This window comes from Anthonomus grandis, chromosome 3 (assembly GCF_022605725.1).
Source record: "Anthonomus grandis grandis chromosome 3, icAntGran1.3, whole genome shotgun sequence".
NCBI classification, from domain to species: Eukaryota; Metazoa; Arthropoda; class Insecta; order Coleoptera; family Curculionidae; genus Anthonomus; species Anthonomus grandis.
In genome coordinates this window covers 11609438-11623107 of record NC_065548.1, presented here as the reverse complement: position 1 = coordinate 11623107, position 13670 = coordinate 11609438, and the positions used below count along the sequence as shown (strand labels likewise).

General features: G+C 32.2%; 1 protein-coding gene across 1 annotated transcript; it reads right to left on the bottom strand.

Annotated features, from left to right (window-relative positions):
- Window positions 1-2695: 2695 nt before the first annotated feature.
- On the bottom strand, window positions 2696-13141 carry LOC126733883 (probable multidrug resistance-associated protein lethal(2)03659). Its single transcript, XM_050437315.1, has 12 exons — window positions 12808-13141; window positions 12354-12751; window positions 10153-10419; window positions 7678-7834; window positions 6465-7623; window positions 6244-6410; window positions 5683-6112; window positions 5477-5627; window positions 3954-4184; window positions 3390-3901; window positions 2895-3335; window positions 2696-2843 (listed from the first exon to the last, which is right to left on the bottom strand). The coding sequence occupies exons 1-12, from the start codon at window positions 12897-12899 to the stop codon at window positions 2799-2801; spliced, it is 4050 nt and encodes a 1349-aa protein (XP_050293272.1). The 5' UTR covers window positions 12900-13141; the 3' UTR covers window positions 2696-2798.
- Between the last annotated feature and the right edge of the window lie 529 nt (window positions 13142-13670).

The window sequence follows — 13670 nt, the reverse complement described above, 5'->3', positions numbered from 1 at the left end:
TTCTCTTTACTCCATAAACCCTATATCAGTTGCTATAATGCCCTTAACTGCCTGGAAGGAATAAAAATATTCTTCTAGGCAATTGGTGCTTTTCAGAAACCTAATACCCAATGTCAGAGGTCTCAACTGCTTAGAAGAAATAAAATCATTTTTCTAGGCAGTTGTATAGGGGACCTGGTATTCTTCTATGAGCTGCTAGAATGCACTCAATTGCCTGGACGAAATAAAAATATTCGTACAGGCAATTGAGTTAGAACCGGTTTCTGCATAAATTCTATATCAGTTGCTAGAATACCATCAACTGCCTGTCAGAAGTAAAAATATTCTTACAGGCAATTGAGTTATTCTGTTTACTCCATAAACTCTATATTAGTTGCTATAATACCCTCAACTGCTTGGAAAGAATAAAAATATTCTTCTAGGCAATTGGTGCTTTTCAGAAACCTGATGTCCAATGTCAGAGGGTCTCAACTGTTTAGAAGAAATAAAATCATTCTTCTAGGCAGTTGAATAGGGGATCTGGTATTCTTCTATGAGCTGCTAAAATGCACTCAACTGCCTGAACGAAATAAAAATATTCTTACAGGCAATTGAGTTATAACCTGTTTCTGCATAGACTCTATATCAGTTGCTAGAACACCATCAACTGCCTGGAAGATTAAAAATATTCTCCCAGGCAGTTAAATAGGGATCTGATATCCTTCTATGACCTGCTGCAATGCACTCAATTGTCTGGACGAAGTAAAAATATTCTTACAGCCAATTGAGTTAGAACCTGTAAACTCTCTATAAACTCTATTTCAGCTGGTAGAATACCATCAACTGCCTGGAAGAAATAAAAATATTCTCTCAAGCAAATGGTGCCTTCCAGGCACCTGATCCAATGTTAGAAGGTCTGAACTGGTTGGAAGAAATAAAACCATTCTTCTACTAGGACACGTCACATTACTAAGGATATGAATACGAGTAATGCAACTGTATCCTTACCACTTCCAGAAAGTTCAAGGATTCAGTGCAGCCCATTATCATCCTAGAATTCAATTTTGTCAATGGCTTCTTCATTAAATTGATGCACAAACAAATTTTTACGCTATATTTTATAAATGGATGGAGTCTCTTTCACAAGAGACGCTATTTTAATTAGTAGGAATAGCCAGCCATGTTTGGGACAATGAAAATCCTTACGCAATTTTTCGTAGAAGATATCAATAACGTTGGTGTGTCAAGGTATTGGCAGGCATTGTTGATGATTATTTAATTGGGCCATATCTTCTACCGGAACGGTTAACAGGACCTATTTACAGGCGTCTTTTGGAGGAAGTTCTTCCAGAACTTCTTGGCCTCCTAGGTCACCCGATTTAACCTCGCTAGATTTTTTCCTGTGGGACCATTTAAAGTCTTTAATCTACGAAACTCCTCTAGAAACAGAACAAGACTTAATTGGACGAATTATAGCAGCATTTGAAATCATTCGAAACGAGTATCGCAGTTTTAGTCAAGTCCGTCGAAATCATGTGCGACGTTAAAATCGGTGTCTTCAAGTTGGAGGAAGACATTTTGAATAATTATTATGATGACGTCATGTACAAAACTGTGCAAAAATTAAATGTATTAAATCCTATTTAGGAAATTCATCGTCTTTCTAAATTTTAACGCGCCTTAAAGCCGTAGTGACACTTTTCTGGACATGGGTCTCTATACTCAAATGTTTTCTACTGTTGCATTCAATAACCGCTAGAAGTTTGATAACATAGTTTTGAAACACCCTGTGTACGTAAAATAACATCTACTATACGTAGTATTAATAAAAATCACTTACAGGATACTTATGCCAAAAAAAACAATCATACAAAGAGCTGCATTTACAACAGTGACACTATATTCTACATTTTTGCATTACATTGAAAACATTTTATGGTTTTTGATATTTGGAATTAATGTAGAACTCAGTATGTAATTTTGAATTACACTTAGTGCGTGAAGAGCATTATCATGTAATGCACCCCAAACAAGAATACTATTGATTCATAGTATTCTTCAATATTGATTGAATAAAGCATCTAAGTCTTTTACTGAGAGCCACAGCTTGATCATTCCACTTAAGGTTCTTGTCAATTTGTACTCCTCAATCCTTTATATCAAATACGCTACTATTTTTAATAGTTATTTATTTAAATGTGGCCTATTTGAATTATTTACTAAAGAAACAATAAAAGTGGTTTTATTAATGTTTAAAGATAGTTTATTTCGATATAGCGAAATTTTGATTTTTTGCTAGTTCTCTCTCTGCTCTAAACCGACATACTGTAATATTTATAGTGATAATGTTAATTAATAGCGGTAATTTTTAGTAGCGAATTTATGTAGAGTATAATTATCAATGGGCCTAAGATTGTGCCTCGTGGAACTGCCATTTCAACATTAAGTGTTTCACTAAATATATTGTTCATATTAAGTATTTGTTTTCTTTCTGTGAAGTAGTCGTTAAAAATTTCATAGGAAAGACCTCTGATTCCGCACATCAAGCAATTTTTGATGCGGCATTATGTCAAACGTCTTGGCTAGGTCCAAGACCATACCACAATACATCGAAGAAGCCTTTAATTTGATTGACTACTACTTAAATATTTATGTCTGAGTTAGGCAGAAACCCAAATATAAATACAAACCTCTACTTTATATCATATTAACTAAATTATTCTTAAAAAAATCTTTATTTTTTTATGTTTGCAACTTAATACAAAGGTATAAAAATATCTTTAAACCCTATACTTCTCCGGTAAAATTCTGCAAACTCCTTAAATATTAGATAGCTGATTTTTTGCAGCTATATTAATGTGACTCTAAAAAAAATATTTATTAATTGTGGTAAATATGCAGAATTATTTTTGTACCTCTTGAGCTATTGCGATCAAATTCTCTGCCATAGCCCTACCAGTTTGTTGCACCAACTCATAAAACACCCCATTTTCTTTCTTTTGTAATAACTCGTGTGGATGTCCAAACTCTACGACCCTTCCAGCATCCATGACCACCACCTTATCGGAATCCATGATAGTATGCAGCCTGTGAGCAATAGTGAGTACTGTACAATCAGGAAATTTCCTTCTGATGGTGTTTTGAATTAACGCATCAGTTTGTGGATCCACATTGGCCGTTGCTTCATCCAGAACGAGGATTTTATTATTTCTGACTATGGCACGTGCCAGACAGACCAGTTGACGTTGGCCCACGCTGAAGTTTGATCCTCCTTCGGACATTTTGCTTTCCAATCCTTGGGGAAGGTTGGAGACTACTTGCTTTAATTCTACTTCTTCCAGAGCACTCCAAATAGCCTAAATTTTAAAAATTATTGTATCTGTCACTAAACTAAAGTAATTTGCTCTTACATCATCAGTGTACTCATCAAATGGATCCAAGTTCTTTCTTAAGCTGCCAGAAAACAGTACTGGCTCTTGCGGGATAATGGATATGCTAGACCTTAACCTGGATAAAGGTATCTTAGCGATATCAAGGCCATCAATAATAATTCTCCCTTCATTTACGGCAAGTCTGAATAAGGCCATTATTATAGATGATTTTCCTGCACCAGTTCGTCCAACAATACCAACTTTTTCAGTGCTTCTTATATCAAAAGTGAGATTTTTCAACACCAGCGGTTCCTCGGGGGCGTATTTCAAGCAAAGATTGTCAAACTTAATATTTCCAGTTTCTGGCCAGGATTTCGGAGGATCGTGGGCACCGATATCTTGTTCTGGAACAACATCCGCATATTCCTGGATCCTTTCCACGCAGGTCATGGTGTTTTCAAGTTCACTCCATTGCCGCATGCCCCACTGGAACATCCCAGTCAGGTTCATAGCTTGGGTGATTGCCAGACCAACGCTTCCTCCAAATGTTTCTAAAATATTCAATTATCAAGGGGTTTTATATAATTTATTGGGAGGACAAACCTGTATTGAAGAACAAGAAACTGAATGTCACAAGGGTGATAAATACAACGCAGTGCATATCGAGCCAGAAGCCAAACGTTCTATTGGCTGCCAAAAACATGAAATAGGCGGAGCTGTATGCGTTTTGGTAGTTATCAAATTCGGTTTTTAAGATTGTCTGAGCCCCAAAGGCTCTTATGGTGGTCAAGCCTTGAAGGGAAGCCGTCAGGTGGGAGTAAACTGGACTTCTTGCTAAAAAAGGTAATAATAATTAGTAATGTTTTGTTTTTATTTCAATAGGCAGTTTCAATATAATTTAGGTAACTTACGCATCAACCTATTACAACTATGTTCTTTAATTCATATATGTATTATATTATACCAGAGTCACAGATTTACAGAATAATATTCTGTAAATCTGTGCCAGAGTGGCAATTAAAGATTTTGGATGCGAAAATCAATAAGTCACCGGTAAAAAGAAAACGAACGATTCTCGTACTAACAGTGCGATTTTTTCCGTATGAATTTCTGCTTCAAGTTAATACATGGATATTTTGGCACCCAATACAGAAATTTACAGTTATTTACTATTACACATCTAATAAGAGTAAACTGGGGCAGTATTTAAAATACGCCTGAATGATTGTGAGTATTATAAACTGTTATTCTTGAATTATAATTGAAACTTGTTATTCCAAGATGAAATAGAAGAATAACTTCTTTAATAGTTTCTTTGGCAAATATAGTCCAGGTATGGATTAAGGGTTAGAATGTTATAATTAAAAATCTTAGAACCTCTTCAATTATTTTTAATGAAGAAGTACAAATTTTAATATTTTGATTTTGTAGAAGTTTCCTAAATTCCCAGTTTAACCATTACTCGCAAATCTAAGGCGTTTCAGGTAAACTCAGAAAGCGTTTAAGCTACAAAAAATCTTTGTATTAATTACTCTAAATTTATGTGAATATCTAATATAAATGCCTATGATACTTTTTGAATTATCATGGATCAATTATAGCTTAATGAAAACTGCTTTATGTAACTGCAATTCCCCCTGAAGCTATAAAACCCTGATTTCCTTAATAAAATATTGTGGCATACACAATCAAAAGCTTTAGGGATGTCACAGAATACCATAGACCCGCAATGACCCATGTTAATGTTAACATTTAAATATAATTTTTCCAGCACCTCAATTATCGATTGACTCTTGAAACTCTTGCCCTTTTAAGTAGATCTGAAAAATGTCCAAAATGAAAAAAAAGTTCAATGAAGAAATTAATTAATTAATTGCGTTTGCAAGGATATTATAGGTTAAATTGGGCAAATTAAGAAACACTCTGATTGAAATATAATCCTATACAGGGGAATTCTTATTTTTAATAGACATAAGTGTTTTTTAATCTCTTCTGAATTGACGTGAATAAAGTAGAAACTTTCAGGTACAGGAGTACCTGAAATACCATTAATCAGATTACTGCGAACTAAGTTGATCACTTTTTTACGTATAGAAGAGTGTTATATAGTCAAAGTTAACACTTACTTATCCCTTCGAGTCTCTTAAGATCTCTGCTGGTTGCCAAAAATATCACCCTGAGAAAATAGAAAATGGTAAGCATGATTCCTGTAAGAAGCAACATCCACGGATTAACGCTAGCGATCACCGAAGATATGGCAATCACAGTTAAGGAAATCTAAAATTTCATTTAATACTTTACTTGAATAATTATTTTCATATAGTTACATTACCTGTAAAGTATCCAACAAAGTAAGCGGCAAAATCTCATCGACCTGGTTCATATCTTTGGAAAATCTATTTAAAATTCTACCCGAAGGATTGGTGTTGAAGAACCTTAGGGCCGCATTAACGATTTTATAAAACATGTTGTTATGTAACCTCACCGAGGCTTTATTGCAAAATCTGTAAAATGCTAAAGAACGTCCGATAGTTAAAACTATCAGCAGCACTATTCCCACACTGTATATGTATAATACTAAGTCATCCGAAAGGTGATTTATCCAAAACACTTCTATTGCTGTAAGAGCCGGTAGGACCGCTGGTGGTTCTACTGCGTTTGAAACATTTTCAATTATTGGGAAGCTATCGTTAGAAGTCAAGTTGTAGATTGGAGGGTTGTAGGAATCTTGCTGTGCTTTTTTGAATTGGTTAACATTTACCCTAAAATTAAAGATTATTTTAAAAATCCGTTTTATTACTTCCAGGCAATTCACTACTGTTGTAGCTCAGTCATATTTCAGTCATAAGCCTGGTATAATCTTAAGCAAAATTAACATATAAAAAATCCTTACCATTCTTTTAAATAATATTCGATAAAACTAGCTACTACTTGAGCGACTATAAACGCAAGAAATAGCGTCCAAATCTTGCACCAATGTCCACCTGACAAAAAGTATGTCTTGTAAACGCTCCATGAAATTGTTCCTTGCCCTCTGCCTTCTTCACCCATGGTCGGTTCCTAGAATTGAACAAAAATTTAAAATTTCTTATTAGATTTAATGACATGTATAACCTTATCATTTTTAGGAACTACTTCTTTTGTTGATGCCCTCCTTCTTCTAATCGGCTTCAGGTCTTCGACTTCTGCTTTTTCATCCATTTCTTCTTCATCCTCATCAATAATATCTTTTAAATCTTCAAGCAGCTTCGAAAACTGTTTGCCAGAATTTTGGATCTCTTCATAAGTGCCAGAATGTTCAATCTTTCTATCGCCCAACAGATAAATCTTCTGAACGTGTTTTAAATATTGTAGCTGGTGCGTCACCAATACCACGCACTTATCTTTAAGGTATCCAGTGATACATTCTTCGAACATTTGTTTTCCCACGTGGGCATCGACAGCCGATAAAGGATCATCTAGCAAATAAATGTCGGCTTCTTTATAAACTGCCCTGGCAAGATTGATTCTAGCTCGTTGACCACCACTTAGAGACACTCCCCGTTCGCCCACAATGGTGCGATCACCATAAGGAAATAGGGTGAAGTCCCTTTGGAGCTGACATACCCTGACTACTTCGTGGTATCTTCTTGCATCAAACTTTTGGCCAAAGGTGATGTTTTGTCTAACGCTTCCGACAAACAACCAAGGTTCCTGACTGGCATAGGAAATATTCCCAGTTACTTTTATAGAACCCTTTACTGGTTTCAGTTCTCCAAGAATACCGTGAAGAAGGGTAGTTTTACCACTTCCAACAGCCCCAATAATAACAGCCAACTCTCCAGAGTTGACTTCTACGTCAAGATGATCCAAGTTATTCTCTGTTCTGTCTTTGAGCCACTTGAGAGAAGCATCCTTCATGGATATTCCTATTGACGAATCTCCATGCTTTACTAGATCTGGCTTAAGGCTTTCGTTAGATTGAAAGTTATTTAAAAAGGTGTCGCTTGAGTCAAAATCCACTTCGTCATACATAAGAAATTGTCTAATTCTTTTAACGGAGATGTTTGCTTCGGCAAATTGGGTAACTCCTTGAGGGAAGAACATGGTTACAGATACTTTAAGGATTCCATAAAAGGATTGAAGAATATATACGTATTGTGCATCCAGAACATTGCCCAAGAGTACGTAAGTTAAAACGCAAAGAAATACTGATGTATTATGAAGGAACAGATTGAATGACATCATGATGGCTCGGATAACGGAGATTTTTTTGATTTGTTCGATTTCTCGTCTAAAAATATTTTAATAATTGATTATGGTGAATAGTTAATGGTAAGATTGGTACCTTCTGCTAATTTCAACAAGTTTGGCAAAAGGTTTTTCCCAGGTGTACATTTTTATCACTTGAATTCCGGAAATTATTTCGTTCATCAGTCGGATTCTTTCGTCTGTTCGGATTGCGGTCGCTAGCCTGAAAGTGGAGGTTTTCTTGCCCATCCATACTGAAAAAGTGAAAAGTTGAGTCGAGTAAAATGGCGCATACAAAAAGTTACATTGAAGGCTTGTATTTTAAAAACGTGCCATTTTATTGATAAAATATACTTAAGAAACATGTTCTTCTTGTGTTTGACGTTGCCAAAAAACGAATTCTTCTTTTAGTTAGATCAAAGTGATCTAAAGTTACATGGCTTGAGATGTATTTATTTGTTTTTTATTATTACCATATATATATTTCTTTTTTATTTTTTTTTAAATATTGAAAGATTGCTTATAGATTTAGATTTATTAACTTGTAAATTTAAAAAATATATTTGACATTAACATTTAAATATTTATTATCAGAAATATTTAGATTACCGTTAAATAATAAATTAGAAAAGATCCCCATATTTTCCACAAAAGCATAAGGTGCTTTCTCTAACTCCTATTTTATGTAAATGACTTTGAAACCGACCATAATTTAAATTTATTTGCCTAATATTGGCAATTAACTTTCTTGGATTTATATCATATTTTTGTAATTAAAGCAATAAGTACTACATATTTTGGCCAAGTTTTTGCAGTGAATGTTTCACTTTACATTGAGATTTTGTTTTATTAAGTTTAATAACTATCTTTTAGTATTAATATTTCGTTACGAAGCTTATGATTAAAAATTTCTTAGCAATATTGTCACCTATAAAATCCTCATCCATTTTCTCCAAGAGATCACACAAAATATAAACAAACAAACAAAAAAACAATGTCACGGTCTCATAAGCAATTTTTTATTGGCTACACGTGTTTCGCCCTGTATAAGCAGGGCATCATCAGGCCTTAGGACCTACACATACACTGTAACATAACATACAAGCAGGGCATCATCAGGCCTTAGGACCTCAACATACACTATAACATAACATACAAGTTTTACAGTTTTTATAGTTATTAAAAACCAATTTAAATAATTCTCCTTTTTGTAAGAAATTATTTCATGTATTTTAGAACTGATTGTGAATCTGAACATATTAAGATATGTGTTGTAATATGCCCAATTTTAAGGCATAGAATATGGTTGCTGCTTTTAGCCTCTGTCTCTATATTTTAGATAGATTTTGATAATGACTCTTTTGAATAGACAGAATTTGGTGCCCTGTACCTTCTGCACTATTAATATTATAGTACAGTCAATCTTTAACTTTTTTTTGGCAAAAATAGGCGAAATCTTGATACTTTGCCGAAAGTTAGTGTCCCTTATGAAAAGCCCAAAAACAAAAATTTGCGATCCCTTCCCCCATATTTTTTTGGAAAACTCAAAATTTTTTTGTAATCGATTTTTTACAAAAATCGTGGTTTTTAGTTGTCCGAAACAAAAAATGTTTATGATTAAATTACCTAGAATTTTTTTTCAGGATCTTTTCTGTAAAATGCGCTAAAATCACCTAAAATAATTTGTTTTTACTATTTCAAAGATTTTTAAAGTGTCGAATTCAAAAAAGCCTACAAAAATGATATTTGCATTTTTTCCAATATCTCGTTATCCAAATACAGCGCGTTTATTTTTTAAAAATCGCATTTTATCAATATGAGTGGCACGTAATAATTTACTGGAGCTATTTTATTTCACTTAACGTTCCTGGAGAATGAAATTCACCAAAAAATTGTGTTATTCTCTTATTATCTTTCTATTCTAAAAATTGTCTTACTCGTTGGATGATTTTTGGTTTACTCAAAAATTTTTTGGATTCTATTTCTTACCAAAAATTACTCAATTTAAAGAAAAATTTGTTGAAAAGACAAAAAAAGTTTAGAATATTATTGCCTACTTTTAAGTTTTTCTATGATTTATTTAAGTTTTTATATTTCGGAAAAAGTCTAAACTTCTTTTTAATTCCATTTTTTGTATTCGGACCTGGCTTTTAGAACCAGGTTTTAATAATTTTTTAAAATACATTTCTCTAAAGAGAAAAAGAAGGACGCTCTCAGAAGAAAGTAATTTTTCTCAAATTTTTTCCAAAGATCCAAGAACTCTCTTAAGGCTCAAATTTTAACAACCAAAAGTATCTTTCATTGTCTTCAAATTGCATTGATCATTAATTTGTTTTAAAATATCATTGCTATGACCAACATCCGTTAATCGCAAATTTAAATAAAAATACATTTGTTTTTCAAAAATTACTCAAAATATTGGAATTTTTTCATAAAATCATAAACAACCTTAGAAAAAACATATTCTTCATTTAAAATGTATTTTTAAGATTTTATCACGGCCTTTTATTTGCATTTAAAAACAATACCTATTGTAAAATTAAATAGCGAGTAAACAAGACAAATTCCTTACTTTGAAACGGTATAAAAGCCAACAAAAGCAAAACGCCTATCATCCCAGTATATCCGATATTAAAGTACATAATAACAAGTACTATAATTGTTTCCAGTGGTGCCATCCATAAATTATGAATGTGGGTGGTAGCTAATTCGAACCTGCCTACGTCGTTGGATATTAAATTAACCATTTGGCCCACGGTGGTTTCTGCTAGAGCACTTTTGCTTAACTTAAGTGCCTTTCGGTAGATTAGCGTTGAAGTTGCCACTCGAATTTTCATACCTTAAAAAAGTCATAGGTCATACATATTATTATCATGTCAAACCGTAGCAAATCAAGCATTTAATAGTTTTGACTATCTCCAACTTGAATAATTGTTGGTACCCTAAGATAATATGACATTCAATAAATTGTTAATTAAAAAAAAACAAGACATGTTTTTGCTTGTATTTTTCTTATTCTACATTTTTAAACACTTTTGAAGCAAAAGCACTTGCATTGACAGATCGTAGGTCTTCAAATAACATAAACGAAATACCTATTTCCACAGTAACCGTATAAATGAATTTTTTTAATGAATAAAAGTGGATTTTATTAAAAAAAAATTAAATAAATTAATTTAAAATTTTTTTCATTACTTTAAAAAAAATGAACTGATCTTTTTTTTAAATTTATATCAATGGTATGGTAAGAGTGACATAACAGAGTAAAATTATCTTGTTTGCTGATGACATGATGTTCTAGGGAAGGACTTGCGACAAATGCAATGAAATTTAAATGACGATATAATTGTCTATTTAATTGGTTGTTAACAAACTATGTTAAAATGCAGACAAGACGAAATTTCGCATAGTTAGTAAGAAATCGAGAATTAGTCAAGCGGAAATCCAAAATATGCACATTGTTGTAAATGGGGAATATTTTTTTTATGATAGGTACATTAAGTACTTGGGCGTAAGCTTAGATTATAATTTAAATTTTCTAGTTCATGCGCATTACGTGATGCGAAAGTCCTCAAAAAAGTTGTCTTCATAACTCGAGTAGTTAAAAATCTATACATGTACACAAAATTACAATTTTACCATGTCATCGCACTTCCACATTTGCAATTTTGTTCTACTTTAATGTAGAATTTACCCCAGTATAGAATAAAATATGTAAATGTATATTAATAGTGTTTTAAATATGTTTTCTGTGAGGCGAAGCGTTATTCTTAATGTGTATCTGTTTATTCTTAAACTTTAAGATGGTTTGGTACCCAATTATTTATATGATAGATTAAAGTTCTTTAAAGATGTACATAGTTATCAAATAAAAAATCGTACATATTTTATTTTGTTAGATCGGTGCAATTTTGCACAAATGATTAATTGAATTTGAGAAGTTACCAATAACGATAAAGAAATGTGACTAACTAAAAAGCCTAAACCAATTCAAGCGGTTACTGAGAAAATCTGTGTTAGATAGATATTGGTATTATAGTTCATTATAGTTCATATTCTTGTAATGATTTGTCATTTTATTTGTACCCCTTTTATTTTATTTATAAATATTTTTTATTTTTATATTGTTTTATTAAGTTTACTTTATAAAACAATATAAAAATAAAAGTAGTTTAAGATGATCTTTTTGTACACTGTGTGTACTGCATATTTATTTTTGATATTTAAGCATATTTATTGTAATAATTCAAACATATTTTTTTTGTATTTATTTATAGCTCTGATGCCAAATATATGATTTATTATTATTCTTATCTTCTGAAATTTTCAATATATTTTGAAATATCAAAAGCATTTTTTTTTCAAAATTAACAAAAAAATACTTTAAATTCAGAAAGTCGTCCATTTTTTCAAAGAAACCTAGATTCTAAAATCTAAAGAGGACTACACTTTACATTTCAGGACCTTTTTTTGACACCGATACTTTATTTAGTCCCCTTTAGATGTTTAAAGTTTAAGGTGTTTATGTCTCAAAATCAATGTATAGCTCGCTCAGTTGAGACGATGATTGGTTTTTAAAATATTGCAGTTTGTATATGAATAACCTGCAAAGCCCAAATTTGAACATTTTTAAAGAGTAAATAGAACAGAAACCGCTGATCAAAAAAATTGCAATATTTTGGATATTCCAGTCTTACCAAAGACTACGATCGAACGGCTTGAGCCGAAAAGTACATTTTTTCTTATTAAATTTTTATCATCAATGGTACTTACCCAAATGAAAGTTATGTAGCATATAAGTATGTTGAAAAGTGGCAGATAAAAACACACAAATGGCAATAGCAGCGGCATAGTAATAAGCTGTTTGTTTAGACATTCCCGTGTCCGGTTCAAAAAATTTCAAAAGTTGAGCCAAGAACAGCGGTACCGTTATCCTCACTAAAATTTCAATTAGCAAATAAGAGATCCCCAGCACGGCCATCTGTTTGCCGAAAACTCTTGTTAAAGCCATCCATAAGGAGGAGTTTTCTTGTTTCTTTTTCCACTCTTTGCTCCATTCTTTGTCCAGTTTATCACCGAGATATTTGGATTCGTGAGATGGTAAGAACGGGTATAAGTCTTCTTCCAGTAAATCTTTTTTGTAGCCTTTTATAAATAAAGGAAACGTCCATCTAAAAGCGATTTAAGTAATCTAGGCTGGACTAAAATATTTTTAAAGAATACTAACGTGAAAAAGAGTTTTTCCAAAAAATTCGCCTTAATAAATGGGTTCTTTTCCCGCTTAACCTTATTATTTTCCACCGCTTTAGCATCTTCCATTATTAGACCCTTATTAGTTCACTACTCACCGACGAATAATTTAGTCATCATTAAGTAACACTTGTAATAATAAATTTTAATATTAAAATCACTTGACAAATAGCGATAAGGAGTCAAGGAAATTGTTACTATTGTTTAGGCGTTCCATCATATATTTTAAACAGTAATTTTACAGGATAACAACTGATGAAGAAACAGGTTGGTATTGTATCGATGAATAATTTATTAACGTTAAACAGGTATTAAAAAAAACTATTTTGAAAGCATTAAACACCGTTATTATCATAGCAGTTTATTTGTTATCTCGACTGATGGAATCTTATAATTGTAAGATATGTGGAGTATATAGTTACATATCCTCTCATTAAATGCTCACTAATTAGATAATAAAAATTTTTGTTTTACTTGTCATTGACAATAAGTGTTTTTCAGCACTTTAATTTAATTTATTTATGGATGGGTTCCAGATATAAATCTCATATTAAATACGCGTATGAAGTACTTAAAGCGATAGAACCTGAAATTTATGATGATTTTGCTATCTATTTGTATTATTGAAATTATCACATTTCTTTGCTAGAATGGCAATATCATATAAAAACAATTCCACCAGTAATAATGTAAAGCAGTAATAGCGTTTTTGTTGGAGTCTCGTTGGACTTGAACACTCAATTTTTTTAATGTTTTGAAAGATAGAGCCACATTTTTAAATAATGGAGCTTAGTTTTTATTTCATTTTTTCATACATTGACTTTCTCTTTAATTTCAAAC